Source organism: Vidua chalybeata, chromosome Z, assembly GCF_026979565.1.
Source record: "Vidua chalybeata isolate OUT-0048 chromosome Z, bVidCha1 merged haplotype, whole genome shotgun sequence".
In the NCBI taxonomy this organism is placed as follows: Eukaryota; Metazoa; Chordata; class Aves; order Passeriformes; family Viduidae; genus Vidua; species Vidua chalybeata.
In genome coordinates, this window is record NC_071570.1 from 64713441 (window position 1) to 64728268 (window position 14828).

Genomic DNA, 14828 nt, shown 5'->3' on the forward strand with positions numbered 1-14828 from the left:
GAAAAAGCTGCTACAAGCCTTCCCTGCCTCTTCACAGAATAAACCAGGGTAGAGCCAATGCCATGCGAGCTGGCAGGGCATTTTTAACAAGTTTTGCCTTCCCAGTGGCCTCCAAACTCACTCCTGAGGTTTAAACACTACTAACAATGGATATGCAGAAGAGCTCTGAATGCAACAGGGATCAAATACCAAAACTGATGAGATTATGAAGTTTGTCAGTGTTCTGTAGGATTTTAACAACAGAACTCACCCTTCCTTTATGCTTTTAAACTTCAAACTTACAATACTTTTTAGTGGAGTGTACTGAAGTTATGGACAAACATGTCTTACTTACAAAGCAACTCTGCAAGAGTCTAAGAAGGTTTTTTCCCAATACACTTCATGTCCCAGTGGACTTCTATTTTAATGGGAGAAGGACGAGATAAGAGAGTCCTTCTGTGTATTCAGGGGCAAAATGAATTGGAACAGATTTTCAGATACCACCATTGCAGCTGAGCCACACCAGGGGCTGAGGATGGGTCTGTGCTGTCTGGCAAGCCATGGCAAATTTTACAAGGTTTTACAATTTTACACAGTTAATTTCTTATACAACGACTGCTGTTTGTAGACCTATGAGAAGCAAACATTCCTCCCCAAAAACACAAGATGGTTTCGGTCTTACACCAGACACACAAACTGCTTTAAGCTCCACTGGTCCTGTGCAAATTGCCATACAAAGGTAATTTTTAGATGGATGCAATAAGCATATTCACATCAGGAATCAAATTCAGCATGAATCTCAAATTCAGCATTAACCTGTTGAATTACGAACATTATTCCCATCCCATTAAAAAAAAAAAAACAACCAAAAACTTTGTTAGACAAGAGAGTTGTACTGAATTCACTTCCTTTATTGCAGTGACATCCCCCTGGTACAAAGTATTAACTGCAATAATTACGTTAAAACATTAGAAAAGCATTTGTGTGGGACAGTTACAGTACAGTGTCAAATCTTACATCCTCAAACCAAGCGGGCCACGACCCACTAACGCTCAAATCTTTTAAATTATTTTCAGTTATTTTTTTTTAAATATGTAAAATGTCAGAAAAAAGCATACAAAAAGAATGTATGTAAAAGGAAACCTAAATACAAGTGAACAAATAAATAATTGATTTTCACCAGCTATTATTGTCTTTCTAAACCCATACGAAGGAACCTAATCTCTAAGAAGGTATGAATTGCCATGTGTAAGTGATTTAATTTTCCAAGTAATTAATGATGATTGGAACGTAAGTAAATTTGGCTTCAAAAATCAAAGCATGAGCTGGAGTGACTGCCACTAACTGACATCTGTTGCAGACAATTACCATTAACTGTTCAAATTTAAGTGAGCAAATAATCTTGGAGCTTGCCCTCATTTCTAGCATTAGTGGACTCCTGAGAGTGCATGTGAAAAGCATCCTATGGTATTTCACAGACATGACCTTAACTATCCCCATTATGCATATTTAGATATACTTTATATAATTTTACACACATATATGCATGTATACACACACTTCATTTGGTTTCTGTGTTGTGTTACAGATCACAAGCAATGGTTTCCTGAATGGGCAAATAAACCTTTTTAAATAAGTGTACCTGTGCACATTTTGTTTTTTTGTATTTTTTTAAGATAGCAGCATAAGTCCATGCCAAACTGTCCATCTGCTCAAAAGAATGTTACCCACAAAACAAAGAGAAATGTGGCAATGATTCCATATGCACAATGTGACCACCTTATCCCCTACAAAACACTGTAAAACCTGTGATATTTATGTTGGTAAGTTTGATCCACGTCCCCTCACCTGGAAGGAAACATCGCTTCGACCCCACACTGTCTGTCTTGTCTTACAATGTTTTATCATAACAAGCTGTGTTCATGCTGGCATCAGTTATCTCACACTTAGCATCAAGACATGCATGTTTGTTTTCCTTTAGAAGTTTTGAAAAAGTGAAATGATTCCATAATCTCAAATCCAATTGACAGAAGAGAAAAAAAAAAAAAAAAAAAAAAAAAAGAGAAAAAAAAAGAAAGGATTTTTTGCAGTTTACCAAGAACTTGACATGAGTCTACACTGCACAGTATATTTTTATCTTTAATCACAAGAAGCTGAAGGTCTACCTTGCCACGCAATGATTATACTTTGTCCTTCAAAAGGAACAGTTGCATTTCAATTTGATCCGGTATTTAAAAAAAAAAAATACAAAAAAAACAAACAAAAAAAAACCCCAAAAACCAAACAAAAAAAAAAATAAAAAAAAAAAACCAACCCAAAACACAAAAAAAAAAAAAAACAAAAAAAAACCAAAAAAACAAACAAAAAAAAAAAAAAAACAAAAAAACAACCCAAAAAACATTTTCTGTGCATCCTTAAATGAAAGTCACTCACCCACTGGTAAACTGATCCAGTAGCATGTCCAATGCTAATATCAAAAGCTTGTGAAATGTTTTTAGGCAATCCTTTCTATCCAAAAAATATTAGGAATTTAAAAAACAGTTCACATTACTAACCTTTATACAAAGGCTCAAGTGAAATTTCTTTTTGCAGGTGTTTGCAGTAGACTAAATGATGAAGTTTCCAAAATATACAATGAAAGGGGACACAAGACTGGCAGTTTATTTAACATGGAAAATGTATAAAGTAGGATGTATGGAATAGATAAAAATTGGTAGACAATAAAACCTGAGTATTATTTAATAAGACTAAATTCATTTTCTGACAACTGAATGAATTGACCTAAAAACATCTCCCCTAAGAACTTCAGTGGTCCGTTTAACCATTTGTTGAAAAATGCGGGAGAACTGCAGCTTTTACATTTCATACTGGATAGTACAATTCCACATAGTGTTTACTATTTTCTGTTAGATAGCATCACATTGCTTTTATTATCCCCATTCAAGCCTTAAGTCGAGTTTTATTTCAGAAATAAGTTGAAAGTGACACTAAAACGTAAGAGGCCAAGAACTAGGACAGGTCTTTTATTTTCTTCCAATTTGTATTAAGATAAGCAGCCTCAGCCAGCAAGATGAGCTTGATTCCACAGCAGAGCTAAGATTAAGGATACTACCCTCTGCCAAGGTAGATAAAATCAGCTGTCTGTCTCAGACTACTGCCAAAGTTGGACACACTGTCAAATTTGAGAAAAAGGACCCTCTCTACAAGCAGAACTAGTTTTATTTTAACTGTTACAAAACTTAGTGGCAGTAACATCAGGGATTTGCTTTAGTTCAATTGACCTGCCCCAATTCCCACCTTTAAATCTAACAGATATAATAATTTAAAAAAAAAACAAACAAAAAAAAAAAAAAAAAAAAAAAAAAAACCAAAAAAAAAACCCAAAAACTTTCTGATGATAAAAAACATACAGTACTAAGAACTAATAGCTCAATGGAAGACTGAAAAGCAGCATTCATTTTTATTGTAATATGGAATAGACTAAGAACTAAAGGAAGTCTGATCGAAACTCTTAGTTGAAGGCAGATTTTGACATTCTATATAAATTTACAAAATAGGATGTATGGGTGAGATTTGGTTAATTTCAGAAGGCACCTCAAGGCTAAAAGGCTTTTATAAATCTATAATCCTTTCATTGATCAAAAATACAACATTTTATTGCTGCTATTCAAATAGCAAACAAAGAGCTCATCTTGTTCTTCAGTCTAACAAGGAATCCTCCCCCATTAAGCAAGATTAAATTACAGAAAATATAGAATAAAACTGAAGATGTCACAACTTTAGAAATACAGTGACTTTCCTTGTGTGCTTTCAAGTCAGTGAAATAGTGAAAGAAGAGTCACTTTTTACTTTTTGCCTTTGTGATGTTAATGAGCTCTAGACCACGGCAGTCACTCTCCCCTGGGCACTGCAAGTACCATTTCATCACGGATGTGCCACGTGCAGCACTCTTAGGAATAGAAGGTGAGGACACTCTGATGGTTCCCACGAACGAGGAGGATTGGTGGCAGGTCTTTAGAGAGAACTTCCAGCCAGGCCATGTACAGTGCACTGGAAACTGCCCCTTTCCGTGCCACTGGCAAGCTCCTGCAAGCCACAAGGGAAACAACTTTCATTAAGCAGAAAAACCTGGCCAGGTACAAGTCAGATTGTAATAAGTATGACAGATGATTCTAGAAAGATCTAAATGTTAAGTCAAATTTCCTAATATTTTTAATTTTACTTTTTTTCCCTCCTCAGAATTAATGAGTTGAAAGTTTGTGTCTGAAACATCACAGGCATTTACATCTATTTCCCCCTCAGTTTTGGCCAGTTAACCCATTTGATATTCAGGCAGCTTCATGCAGAATTCCCCTAAGCTGAGGACATTTTCCTCATCTTCAGCATTTTAAAATACAGCAGTAAGAAATCTACAACCTACAAAAAAATCTGCTTCTTGCTTGTTCACACTAAAAGCAATCCCCCAAAAATCTGTGAGCAGGATAATGACAATTTTACCTAGAGAGATCCTCTAGAAAAGGAAATCAAAGGAAGGACTTAAGCAAGAGGGGAGTAACTGCACACAGGAATAGAAAGAATGTGAGAATTCTGAGCTGCACCACAAATGTGGGGGTGATCAACTAAAGCAGCATAATCAAAAGCACAACACTAAAAAGGACATTTTTTTCTTCAGCAGAATGGCAGCTCCATACTTCTAATAAATAAATACAGTCAGCACTAAAATCTTGAATATGCCAAGGCAAAGACTTGCTCCTGATCAATATTTACACTTATATTTCGATTTACAGCTCCATATCAATTCAGGTAACACCACAAATTAAAATAATTTACTTACATGACAATTATGTTAGCTGTACTTGAATGTTCTTTCAGCAACTCGTTTAACCTGATCTGTCGGTAAGTCTGTAAATAAAATTAAACTTGTTAGGAACAGCTTTTCTTTAAAAACTAGCAAAAAATCTTTAAAAATATAAAGAAAAGGAAAACAGTGTGACAAATTGGAATAAGTAATTAATAAAAAGCAGGTACTTCCAACTCAGTGTGGAAACTCCTCGTTATCAAAAAACCTATGGTTGTAAGGTTGGGAAAAAAGCAAGCAGCAAGCTCAGAATGTGCAAGTAAGCCAACTGCTACCCTATTTGAGGATGCCATTTATTTTCTCACGCAAAGAGAAAACACCTGAGAAGAAATACTTTTCTGTCTCTAAGATGCACAATAGCTTGGTAAAGACGTCAAACCTTTACATACTGTAAGAAACCATTCTGGTCCCTGCTTATTCTCAAATGCAGAACCTTTTTGCCTTTGTGAACCATCTAAATAGTTCCAGATGCTACTTTTTATCTGCTATTCATAATAACTACTACGTAAGAGAGAATAACAGGAATTAACTCATTGTTATCACAACCACAACTGAAGTAGGAGAAAGAAGATTTAAGAGATGTAACATTCCAAAAAATGCCAGAACCTTTGTTTTGTAAAGCTCAAGCTCATTATCTGTTATCCTCCATGGTTCATCTTCCTTCATTTTATCTGCAACTTCTTGTTCTTTATCATCCTCATGAAGTCGGAAGGGCTCTATCATTTCCTCAAAAGCTGCAATACTGGAAGGATTAAATGAACAAACATTAGAGCAGATAGGAGTTTTTACGTCAGAGATTATTTTCATGGTAACAGAAATTAAGTTTTATTGTTATGTAAAGATGAACTGAAGTTTTCTCCCCTGCCTCTTGCAGTTAGAACATCCAATCAGCTTTTTGCACACGCAGATGTCATGATTCAGCAAACAATTCACCATACAATTAACGCTTTACTCAGTTCAGAAATTTACCTCTAATTTTAAAAGCTGAAACAGTACTATCCTTAAAAAAAGGGACAATAACTAGGAGAACTAACTTTGAAGAAGGAATTTACATATTACAGTAAAAATCAGCTATCAAGTCTCAAGTATGCCACTGCTGTTAGGATTCTGGCTTTGATCTTTTTACTTTGTTTCTTTTATCTCTTTCCAGTACAGTCCAGGAGCCACATTCAAATGAAAAAAACACAGATATCTAACTTAGTCTTCCTGTTGCGCTTGTAAGAATATGAATACTTTGAATTTATCAGGACTTTAGAGCAAGAACTTCAGAATAAAACCTTCTGAAGATCAAGGAGGAATTAATTTCTGCTGGAAAGAAGAACTCATGTTACCCTACTTTTTTACCTACATTTCCTCAAGGAAATACCCATATCACAAACAAAACATCTTTATATCTACCCTTGGTGGTCTGTACTGTACAATGGACAATGGTCTTCACCTTAATCAAAAGAAAAAACAAATGTGATCTGCTATTCTTTGGCTGAGCAAAAAGGAGATCTAATAATAACATTATTTTACAGCACAGCACCTGTTGAAAATTAATCTTCCTCCACTTGGTTTGCAGCTGTTGTTAATACCTAAATGGTATTTCAAAATATTTTGGATATGTTGTGGGGATGTATCCACAGAGACAGAAAGAAAAATGCTCTCAGAAGTAATCCATGGATCATTTCTATTAAGCAAAAGTAATTCCACATGATTCTAGGATCTCAGATGTGATGCATAAATGGGTTCTACTCCATCAGAATTTGCACCTTTCACAGCAGCAGGATCCTGGAAACTGGATACCCAAAAGCACTAGAGTGCCAGAAATATTTTGTTTTCCTTTGTTTCAGCTGCTCAGTGTATTCTATACATTTAAGAAAAAAAAATACTAAAAAGGGTACAAAAGAACTCACATTAACTTAAGCATTTAGCCAAGTTCTAAAGTAATACTTCCCAATTTTCATGGTGTATCAAGACTCTCAGATAAATGCATGCCCATATAAAAGATATTTTTACAACTTCAGCATACTCAAGAAGGCCTGAAGGGAAAGGAGGATAATGGCAAAGGAGGATATTTTTAGATCATACACATTCTGTTCTAAATTTGTGCTGAAAGCCATCTATGCTTTTTTGAAGTTGAAAGTAAGAAATATCATATGTATGATCATTCCTGTGTACACTGAATGTCCAACCAAGTTAAAAAAAGAGAAAGAAAAAAAAAACCTCAAATCAGGCTATTTCAAGACCAAGCTTTGTTACACTAAACAAAGACATTATGAGATTCAGATAATTTAAATTTTGGTAAACATCTCTCTTCTTAAAGATTACTCCAGAAATTCAGGGTTTTTTTTTTTTTAAACTTCATTTTTCTGAATTTATTATTAAAATCTAAGGGCCAAATATTTAAAAAAAAATACAGATTTCTATATTCTTGGAAGAGTTATTGTTAATTAATTTCCCACATTTCTGTGAAACACTGAATAACACAGGATCTTCTGTACCATAACCTATGTATGAAAGAATGAAGTGTTCTAAATTAAAGACATCACAAATTCAATGAACAAGATGTGTTTCGAGACTTACTTTTCTTTCTTTGGCTTAGTATTAATATCCCCAAGGACCATAATATCTGAGAAGTCTATCCGAAATTTGCTGAGCAAAGTAGCCATTCTGCATCAGAAAAACAAGCCTTTATACATGATCATAGTTTTAATTATTTCACAGGTTAAACAGATAGTTGTTTGGTAATAAAAACCACTGGTTTAAGAAACAGAAAAAAGACAAATGTAACAAGGACAAAAATCAAACTGACTTGGCATATGACTATAAATCAACAACATGCTTTGGGGAAAAAAAAAAAACCCAAACAGTTTTATGGCTTTAAAATAACAGAAGAGCTCTCCCTCGAAGATGATCTCAGAAAATATTTGGAAATAGTGTCAGATAGTGCAGGAAAATTAGTTTGAGGTAACTCATCTAAAAACGATCTGGGGGAAACAAAACCTTTTTTTCAGAAAGGCAATAGAATATGATCACACCTCCAGCAAAGAACAACTGAAAAAAGGCAAGTAGGAAGAGAAGTAATCCAATGTGTAACATGCTGTATTAGCAATTGAAATGGAATTTTTAAGGCAAACTTACGCCCTTCTGTCATGATCAATCCTGTTTATTTTTCCACCAATGAACACCCTGATCTTGCAGTCCTTCCACTTCTTCTTGGTTGTGATAAGGTAAGGAATCAACAGTGTCAAACCTGTTATTTGAACAGAATTTCAGACAAATTTAGAAAATTGCACTTCGTTAAATAGTACAGATTTTGTATTAACTGACAGATAGCTATTAACAACTAATCCAGAATTACTCCGATATATTTTTTAATCAACATTTAAAGGTTTTAAGTTATAAAACACATTACCTCCATCATCAAAGAGCCACCAGACATCAATATTGCTCTTGCCTTGTTTCTTCTGGAACTGAGAACTGGCATCAAGAAGTCTTTGGTCAGCCACATTTAAAGGAGAGGATGAGCTCTTTGAATCTGGAAAAAATAAATGGTAAAATTTTGGTTTTGAAGTGTTTTGCTTAATCACTTTGAAAATCATCAAATGCAACTTAACATTTTGCGATATACCTACTTTTAAATTGAAATTTTCATTTACACCCTCCCAAGCCAACTCCAAAGTTTGATTGACTGAATATAAACTTAACTGGCTGTATTTAGGATGTCTAGAGACTCCTAATTTCAGCAGCTGAAGTCATTTAGCAGGCATCTGAGAAATAAAGGATGTGTGAAGTCCCTACGCAGACTGAGGCAGATATTTGCCTGGACAATTTAATTAACTTTGCTCCAGAGCTTTAGGCCATGCACTCTACCTCTTGCAAATGACAGAATTCCCCTAAAAATATGTAGGTAACTGATTTCACAACTAAATGTCATGTCCTAAGCAATTCTCTCCTTAAATCCAGATTTCCTTTAAGCATGTGGTGAAATTAAAAGCTACTTATGCATATTGGGCCCTTTTGCAAAAAGTACTGTTTTGCATAACAAAGTTATTTGATTTACTGAGAACAAGCCAATAATAGCATTTTCAGTTAGAACAATACAGATCCCTTTTTTTGAACTGGAGGGAAAAAACCCCTAACCTCTTTATCTTAATTAAAACCTCAGTCTGAGCAAGAGCCAGGAGTCTGACATTTGTCTCTGTCCTTATTTTATTAGGATTTTTTTAATTTAGGGCATATCTGTGACTGATTTACATTAATATACTACTTTATTGCATACTGGGACTTCTTCCAAACTGCCAATTCAGTGCAGTTTCCATTATTAAAACACAAAAACTTCTAGCTGCTGAAATTACGAAGAAAATGTCAAACCAGTTCAGATGAATTGCAGTTAAGGCAAAAATACCTGATTAACTCAGAACAAGTAAGTGAAAACTGCTTAGGTAATTTCTCAAAATGCTGATTTGAAAGACTTCTTTGCATTATTTCAACATGTTCACCTCACTGGGTAGCTGTACTAAGCCTTAATTTTGAGGATTTTGAACTATTTCCAAATAACAGAGCTATAGCCAGGAGTTTGGAAGGTACGCTGAATAAACTGAGAGCACTTCCACTACACCATCAGATGGTATTTCCTGAACCAATCAAGGACCCAGACAGACACCTGAGTCACAGAACTGAGAAAGCCGAAAGGTCATGAATACATTTCAAATGTAACTTTATGAAAAGAGCTTTTCAATTTTTATTTTTTTTCAATTCCTACACTTAATGCACAATCCCTTCTCAGTAGCAAGTTCTTCTGGGAATTTCTACAATGTTGTTTTATTTTTTTTTCCATAGCCTGGTGCCCAAGGATGAAGCACATTCTAAAGCAGATATGAAGAAACAAATAAACATTGCATGGTTGGTATTTTCCTCTATGGTACTTAGGTGTAGAAAGAATTACAAAAGGAAAACTAAAATCAACAATGAGAAAGAATGATTTAACACAAAATGATGGAAAATGCCTGCCTTTATTCAACAGTGGTTGTGTTGGAGTCTTTCCATCCTCATCCTCATCTGGAAGGTTTTTAAAAATACAAAATAAAAAGGTTAATCTCCTTCATGATATAAATGAACACAATACAAATGTAAATTTTAAAATTATTAGAAAACAAAGTGCAAAATGAAGCAGGTGTTTTTGCACAGAGAAAATCACACAAATGCAGTCTACCAAATCCTAAGATTCATTTGTACTTCAAAAAAAATTGTATATACCTCCACTACCCATCTAACTATTAAGGTTTTTGCTTTATAAGAAAAAAGTTTTATAAAGACTCTTTTCTTTATGAAGAAAAGAGTAAATTTTTAAAGAGTTTAAAGTATTGTCATGTCAAAGTATCTTGAATGATTTTAATCTGTTAATATGCAAATAATATTCTAGTTGGAGATTAAAAAACCTCCATAACTTTAGCAGCCTTCCCATCACTTGTAAGATGTGGGGCACAATCCTCAAGCACTTTTTACTGTCTCTCAAACTCAGTAACAAAAAAAAAATCCATTGTAAGTCATTGCCTACCACCTGGTTTATGTAGGGGACAAGTATTTATTTTACACACTGGTAATATCTGACCCAAAGTACTTAAAAGATTAGACATCAACATCTATAAAAGTGTAATACTTCTATTCCACAGACAAAAAAATCCCCTAAATAACCTCTGGGCAAAGAGAGAGAGGAATGAGAGAGAGAGAGTGAATTTAAGGTTCATTGCTAACTAGCAGTTACCTTTGCGCGGAGTGGGAGTTCTTTCACTGGATGATGGAGCAAAAGCTATCGAAGTGTCTGTCTCAGACTTCTTGCTGTAATCCACTTTTACTATGACATCCTTGGCGCAGGGAGATTTCTCTTGGGATGACAGCAAATCTTTGTGAAAGCAAAAAACCTATTAGAAACCACTGAATTGTTACAAATAGCATCAACAGAGGTACGTTGATATGACTATACTGGGGGGAGTCATATCAACCCTGGGAGGGCAGGAGGGGGGAAAAACAACACTAAAATATTCTGTAAACTCCTTCAGAGCACAAAGGGGCTCCTTCCTTGAGCACAGCTGTCATTTTCTGTCACTTTCCCAGGCTGTGGTAGCTGATTGCATGCCCAGAGTCTAAAAACAGGACTAGGTAACACTGTGGAAATACTACTAGAAGAGGAAAAAAAACCAATCACTTTGTGAAATGTTTTCCATTTCTGCTTTTATCTCCAAGAGGAAGATAAGCCTTAGGCACAGCACAGACCAAGTGTCTGTCTCACTGCCAAGCCTTTTTTTCCAGGTTTGGCTTCTGTGGAGCAGCTGTCAGAGCAGAAGCAAACTCACAGATTCCTCAGTGGGTACCAAGATCCTTCTGACACCTTGGTGTTACATTCCCCTTTTTTTCAGCAGTGTTATTTCCACACTGAAGGTTCTCCCACTCCTCTGCCCTCTTGCACATGGTGATAGGCTCCCTGACTCTCTCAAAATACTAAAACACTCATCTTTTCCAGTGAAGGAACCTCCTTTATCAGGGGGATGCCCCTCCTTGTGTCATTTCTCCTCATGGTAGCAGCATTGTATGGAGCGAGCCACAAACAAATTGCACATTATCAAATTAGGACAGCTGCACCAAAACTCACAGGCTTGGAATTTAACTAAAATTATACCATTCCACCTAAAAAATCTACTAAGTGTTAACCAAGTCTTCTACACAGAAAACCTTTCCAAGTTTGAATCAGACTACTCAAGAGTCCCTAAACTAGTCTGTGAGGGGGTTGGCAACCCACACCAAACTCAATGGCATTCCTGCATATTGCAGTGTTTGTTGTGATTTTACGATTTCTGGGCTTGAGCCCCAAATATTTGATGCCAACTTGCCAGCATCACTAATTAAGTTTCAGAAAAATAGCAGATCTTCTGGAAGCAGCTGTATACAATTTGTAAATATAAAAATATGAAACACAGAAAATCCAAGTTCTGCTGCTGACCCTGAGTTACTATCTTACAGTTCAGACTTACTAATTTCACTGAATTTTACTGTATCACAGCAATGGTGTTTTGATGATTTTTTACTGAGCTTTAATATTTTCAGAACGCAGTTTTAGAAGGGAATTAGAACAGCAAATTCACAAGGTGGAACAAAGTCATACCTTGGCCCTGAAGGTGAGAAATGTCCAGGCCCTCCTTGAGGCGAATGACAACTACACCATACTGAACATCAAAGGCATCACTAAACAAAAGGGACAAAAATAAAGTATTTTAAACCTTTTTCTTTTCCAAATGAAAAATGCACCCTCCCTGAACAAATTCCAGTGATTAAGCACTGCTGTTGAAAGTCCCAAATTATAAATTTCCTTTAGAACGTCAGTTTCAATTCCAAAATTTAACTGAACATAATTTTAGGAAAAATAATATTTAGAAAGGATATCTATTCCTTCTCCTCCCTCTCTCTGCTATGTAAACAGTGATTAAATAAAATCTACATGAACAGGTCACTCAAGTTCTGCACAAACAGTAAGATCCACCAAGAAATTTAGATTTTTATCTTCATCCATCAAAAAAGGGATTTGAGTAAATCTTTTTGATCTGAGAACTAAAGATTTTTGACATCTTTCCAAAATGTTTGGGTATTAAAAACACGTAAGCTGATGCAATTTAATATCAAATTAGCTGTAAGTTAGCTATAATGTGCCTAGTTCCATTACGTCTGATAAAGGTGAAACTTACTCCAGTCAAAAATAAAGAGGCAGAACTTCATTACTGTAGAAAAGAGCAAAAACCCTGAATAAATTGCTGAATAAAAGTGGAGTAAAATTAGTAACAACCCCAGCTCCAAAATATAAGGCAAGAGAAAGATGAACTTAACCGTATCATACAGTTTGCATTAGTCATTAATCACAACCCTTTACACATAAATACCTTGTTCAGTACAAACAACCACAAATCAGAGAACTCCCTCCCATATAATTTCCACAGAAGAATTTCTCAGGATTTCACTAATTAAACACTTTCCTTTAGAAGAACTAAGACTTGATTAGAAATGTTTGAAGTATCAATGCATTCTATAATAAGTGCAAGAAAAATTGAGGTTGATTTAAGATTTGTTTTATCTATTAGTGCGCATTTTAATTTCATTATTTAATGTGTTAGATTTGCAGAGATTAGATATGTTTCTAATGTGTACTTCAGAAACTTTTAGTTTTCCAGAAATACATTTGACCTGCAGTTATTACCTCCTGAGGTTTCTTTAGGGATGTGGAGAACCACATGACTTGCTGACCTTGACAGATCTTCCTGCAAAAACCATCCCAAAATAAAATAGGAAAAAAAAAGAAAAACTAACCAACATGTTTCCTTATTTTTCCACTGTACTTGGTGCACCTTCTTTTCTCTTAAAGACTGAAGTGAGATGACTTTTTGTGGTCCTTTACTAGTATCTGCCTGTAAAGCCTAAAGCCCCATCCTCTCTCTCTTTTAGAAGCATTTTAAAAGAAAATGAGAAATATGAAGCACAAAGAAAGGGTTAACCAGCACTTCAGCTGAACACAAAAACCCCTCTGTAAGTAAAATAAGCATTGTTTTTTTCCTTAAGTGTTTGGGTAGCAGCACAAATTACGCTTATTAATTTTTTAGCCACAACTGGTCTGCCTGTCAGTACTGTTAAGTTACTCTGGGATTTCTCTGCTCTTCTCCTTTCTCTACTAGCCTGGGTATCAGTGCTGCGTATCTTGTCAGTAAAGTATTTCTCCTCCTTCTCAGACAGGAGCTCTGAAACCTCAGACCTCTGCCACAACTCTTTTTTGATACAGAAAGTTATTATGGAGATTTCTACTCTGGTTAAACTATACAGACTTGATTATTAATTTCCATATCAGAAAAATCCCAAGGAGTCCAGGACTGCTGAATGGAAAATCTAGGTCCACTTGGAAGAGACTTCATGTAACTAAGATCTTTCTTACCACCAAACATACTAAAATGGAACATAGCAGCTAAAACGTTGCATTTTCTACTTACTGGAATAAATTGATATAGGTTTCAACATCTCTCATATCACCTTGTCTCCAGTTTTTCTTAAATCCAACAACAAGGGTATTAGGTCTCATTCTACCCAAACCAGCAGCCTAAGAAGAACAAGAAGCATTTTATAAAATAATAATGTGTTACTGACATAACTAAAGGTTCTTTTTTCTGCTTCAGAGAATAATAAAGTACTTTTCATCAAAGCTTTAAGATAATTTTGCTAAAGGAATATATTTCAAAGCATAAAGCCTCTTCTGATTTTGATGTGCATCTTGAGCACTTTAACTTTTATTTTTTTAAATACCTGCATTAAGTATTGTCCTCCATCCCTCAAGTCCTCTGCATGCACTGGTGCATAGAAAGCTTTCATCTTGTTTTTAATTAACCATCGCTGATATTTAGCCAAATCAGTTGATAGCTCCTTCATGGCTTGCCGCCGAGGACCCTTTCAAGAGAAGGAAGTAATAAGAGGGGAGGGAACAAGAATTAGGAATATGAATAATGGGAGTAAAAAGTCCCTCCCTATTTTTTAGTCACTGCCAGAAATGAATTCAAATTCAGAGATCCTCAAAACATGCTTGCACACTATCAAAAACACCCCAAACCACAAAATACCAGGCATTATCAGCAGCAAAAACTGAAAAACTTTTATCATCTTTAGGAAGAGGGTTGCTCAAACTTTAGCAATCGTGTTCCTGCAGCGCACAACCCTCTTCCCCAGGGGGTGGGCATCACCTTGTCCTCCAAAGCATTAACATAGTTTTCAAAGAAAAGGGCTTTGTAAAAAAATATACACAGATGCAGGATGACTTAATATTACACTTTATGACAGTCTTTGTATCCTGCAGTCAAAGTCACCTCCTCTTTAAATACTTCCTTTATGTCATTTCTGTTGGGGTGAATCTTTTGTCTTCGTCCTAGACATCAAATGCAGAATACAGGATGAGGAATGACCAAGAACACAGCAGCCCAGT

The 14828-nt window shown here is 35.4% G+C and overlaps 1 protein-coding gene across 2 annotated transcripts in view; it reads right to left on the reverse strand.

The window, feature by feature from the left end:
• Window positions 1-869: 869 nt before the first annotated feature.
• The window catches only part of SLC12A2 (solute carrier family 12 member 2), a 53797-nt gene continuing 39838 nt past the window's right edge, over window positions 870-14828 (reverse strand). The window contains exons 17-27 of one of the 2 annotated variants that reach the window (XM_053931926.1): window positions 14159-14299; window positions 13849-13955; window positions 11985-12064; window positions 10590-10727; window positions 9836-9883; window positions 8238-8360; window positions 7964-8075; window positions 7406-7492; window positions 5444-5579; window positions 4814-4881; window positions 870-4065 (exon numbers count right to left, since the gene is read on the reverse strand). In XM_053931926.1, the coding sequence (XP_053787901.1) occupies window positions 3930-4065; window positions 4814-4881; window positions 5444-5579; window positions 7406-7492; window positions 7964-8075; window positions 8238-8360; window positions 9836-9883; window positions 10590-10727; window positions 11985-12064; window positions 13849-13955; window positions 14159-14299 (1176 nt within the window). In that variant the 3' untranslated portion in view covers window positions 870-3929. The remainder of the gene's footprint in view (window positions 4066-4813; window positions 4882-5443; window positions 5580-7405; window positions 7493-7963; window positions 8076-8237; window positions 8361-9835; window positions 9884-10589; window positions 10728-11984; window positions 12065-13848; window positions 13956-14158; window positions 14300-14828) is intronic. The other variant, XM_053931927.1, reaches the window with a different exon arrangement.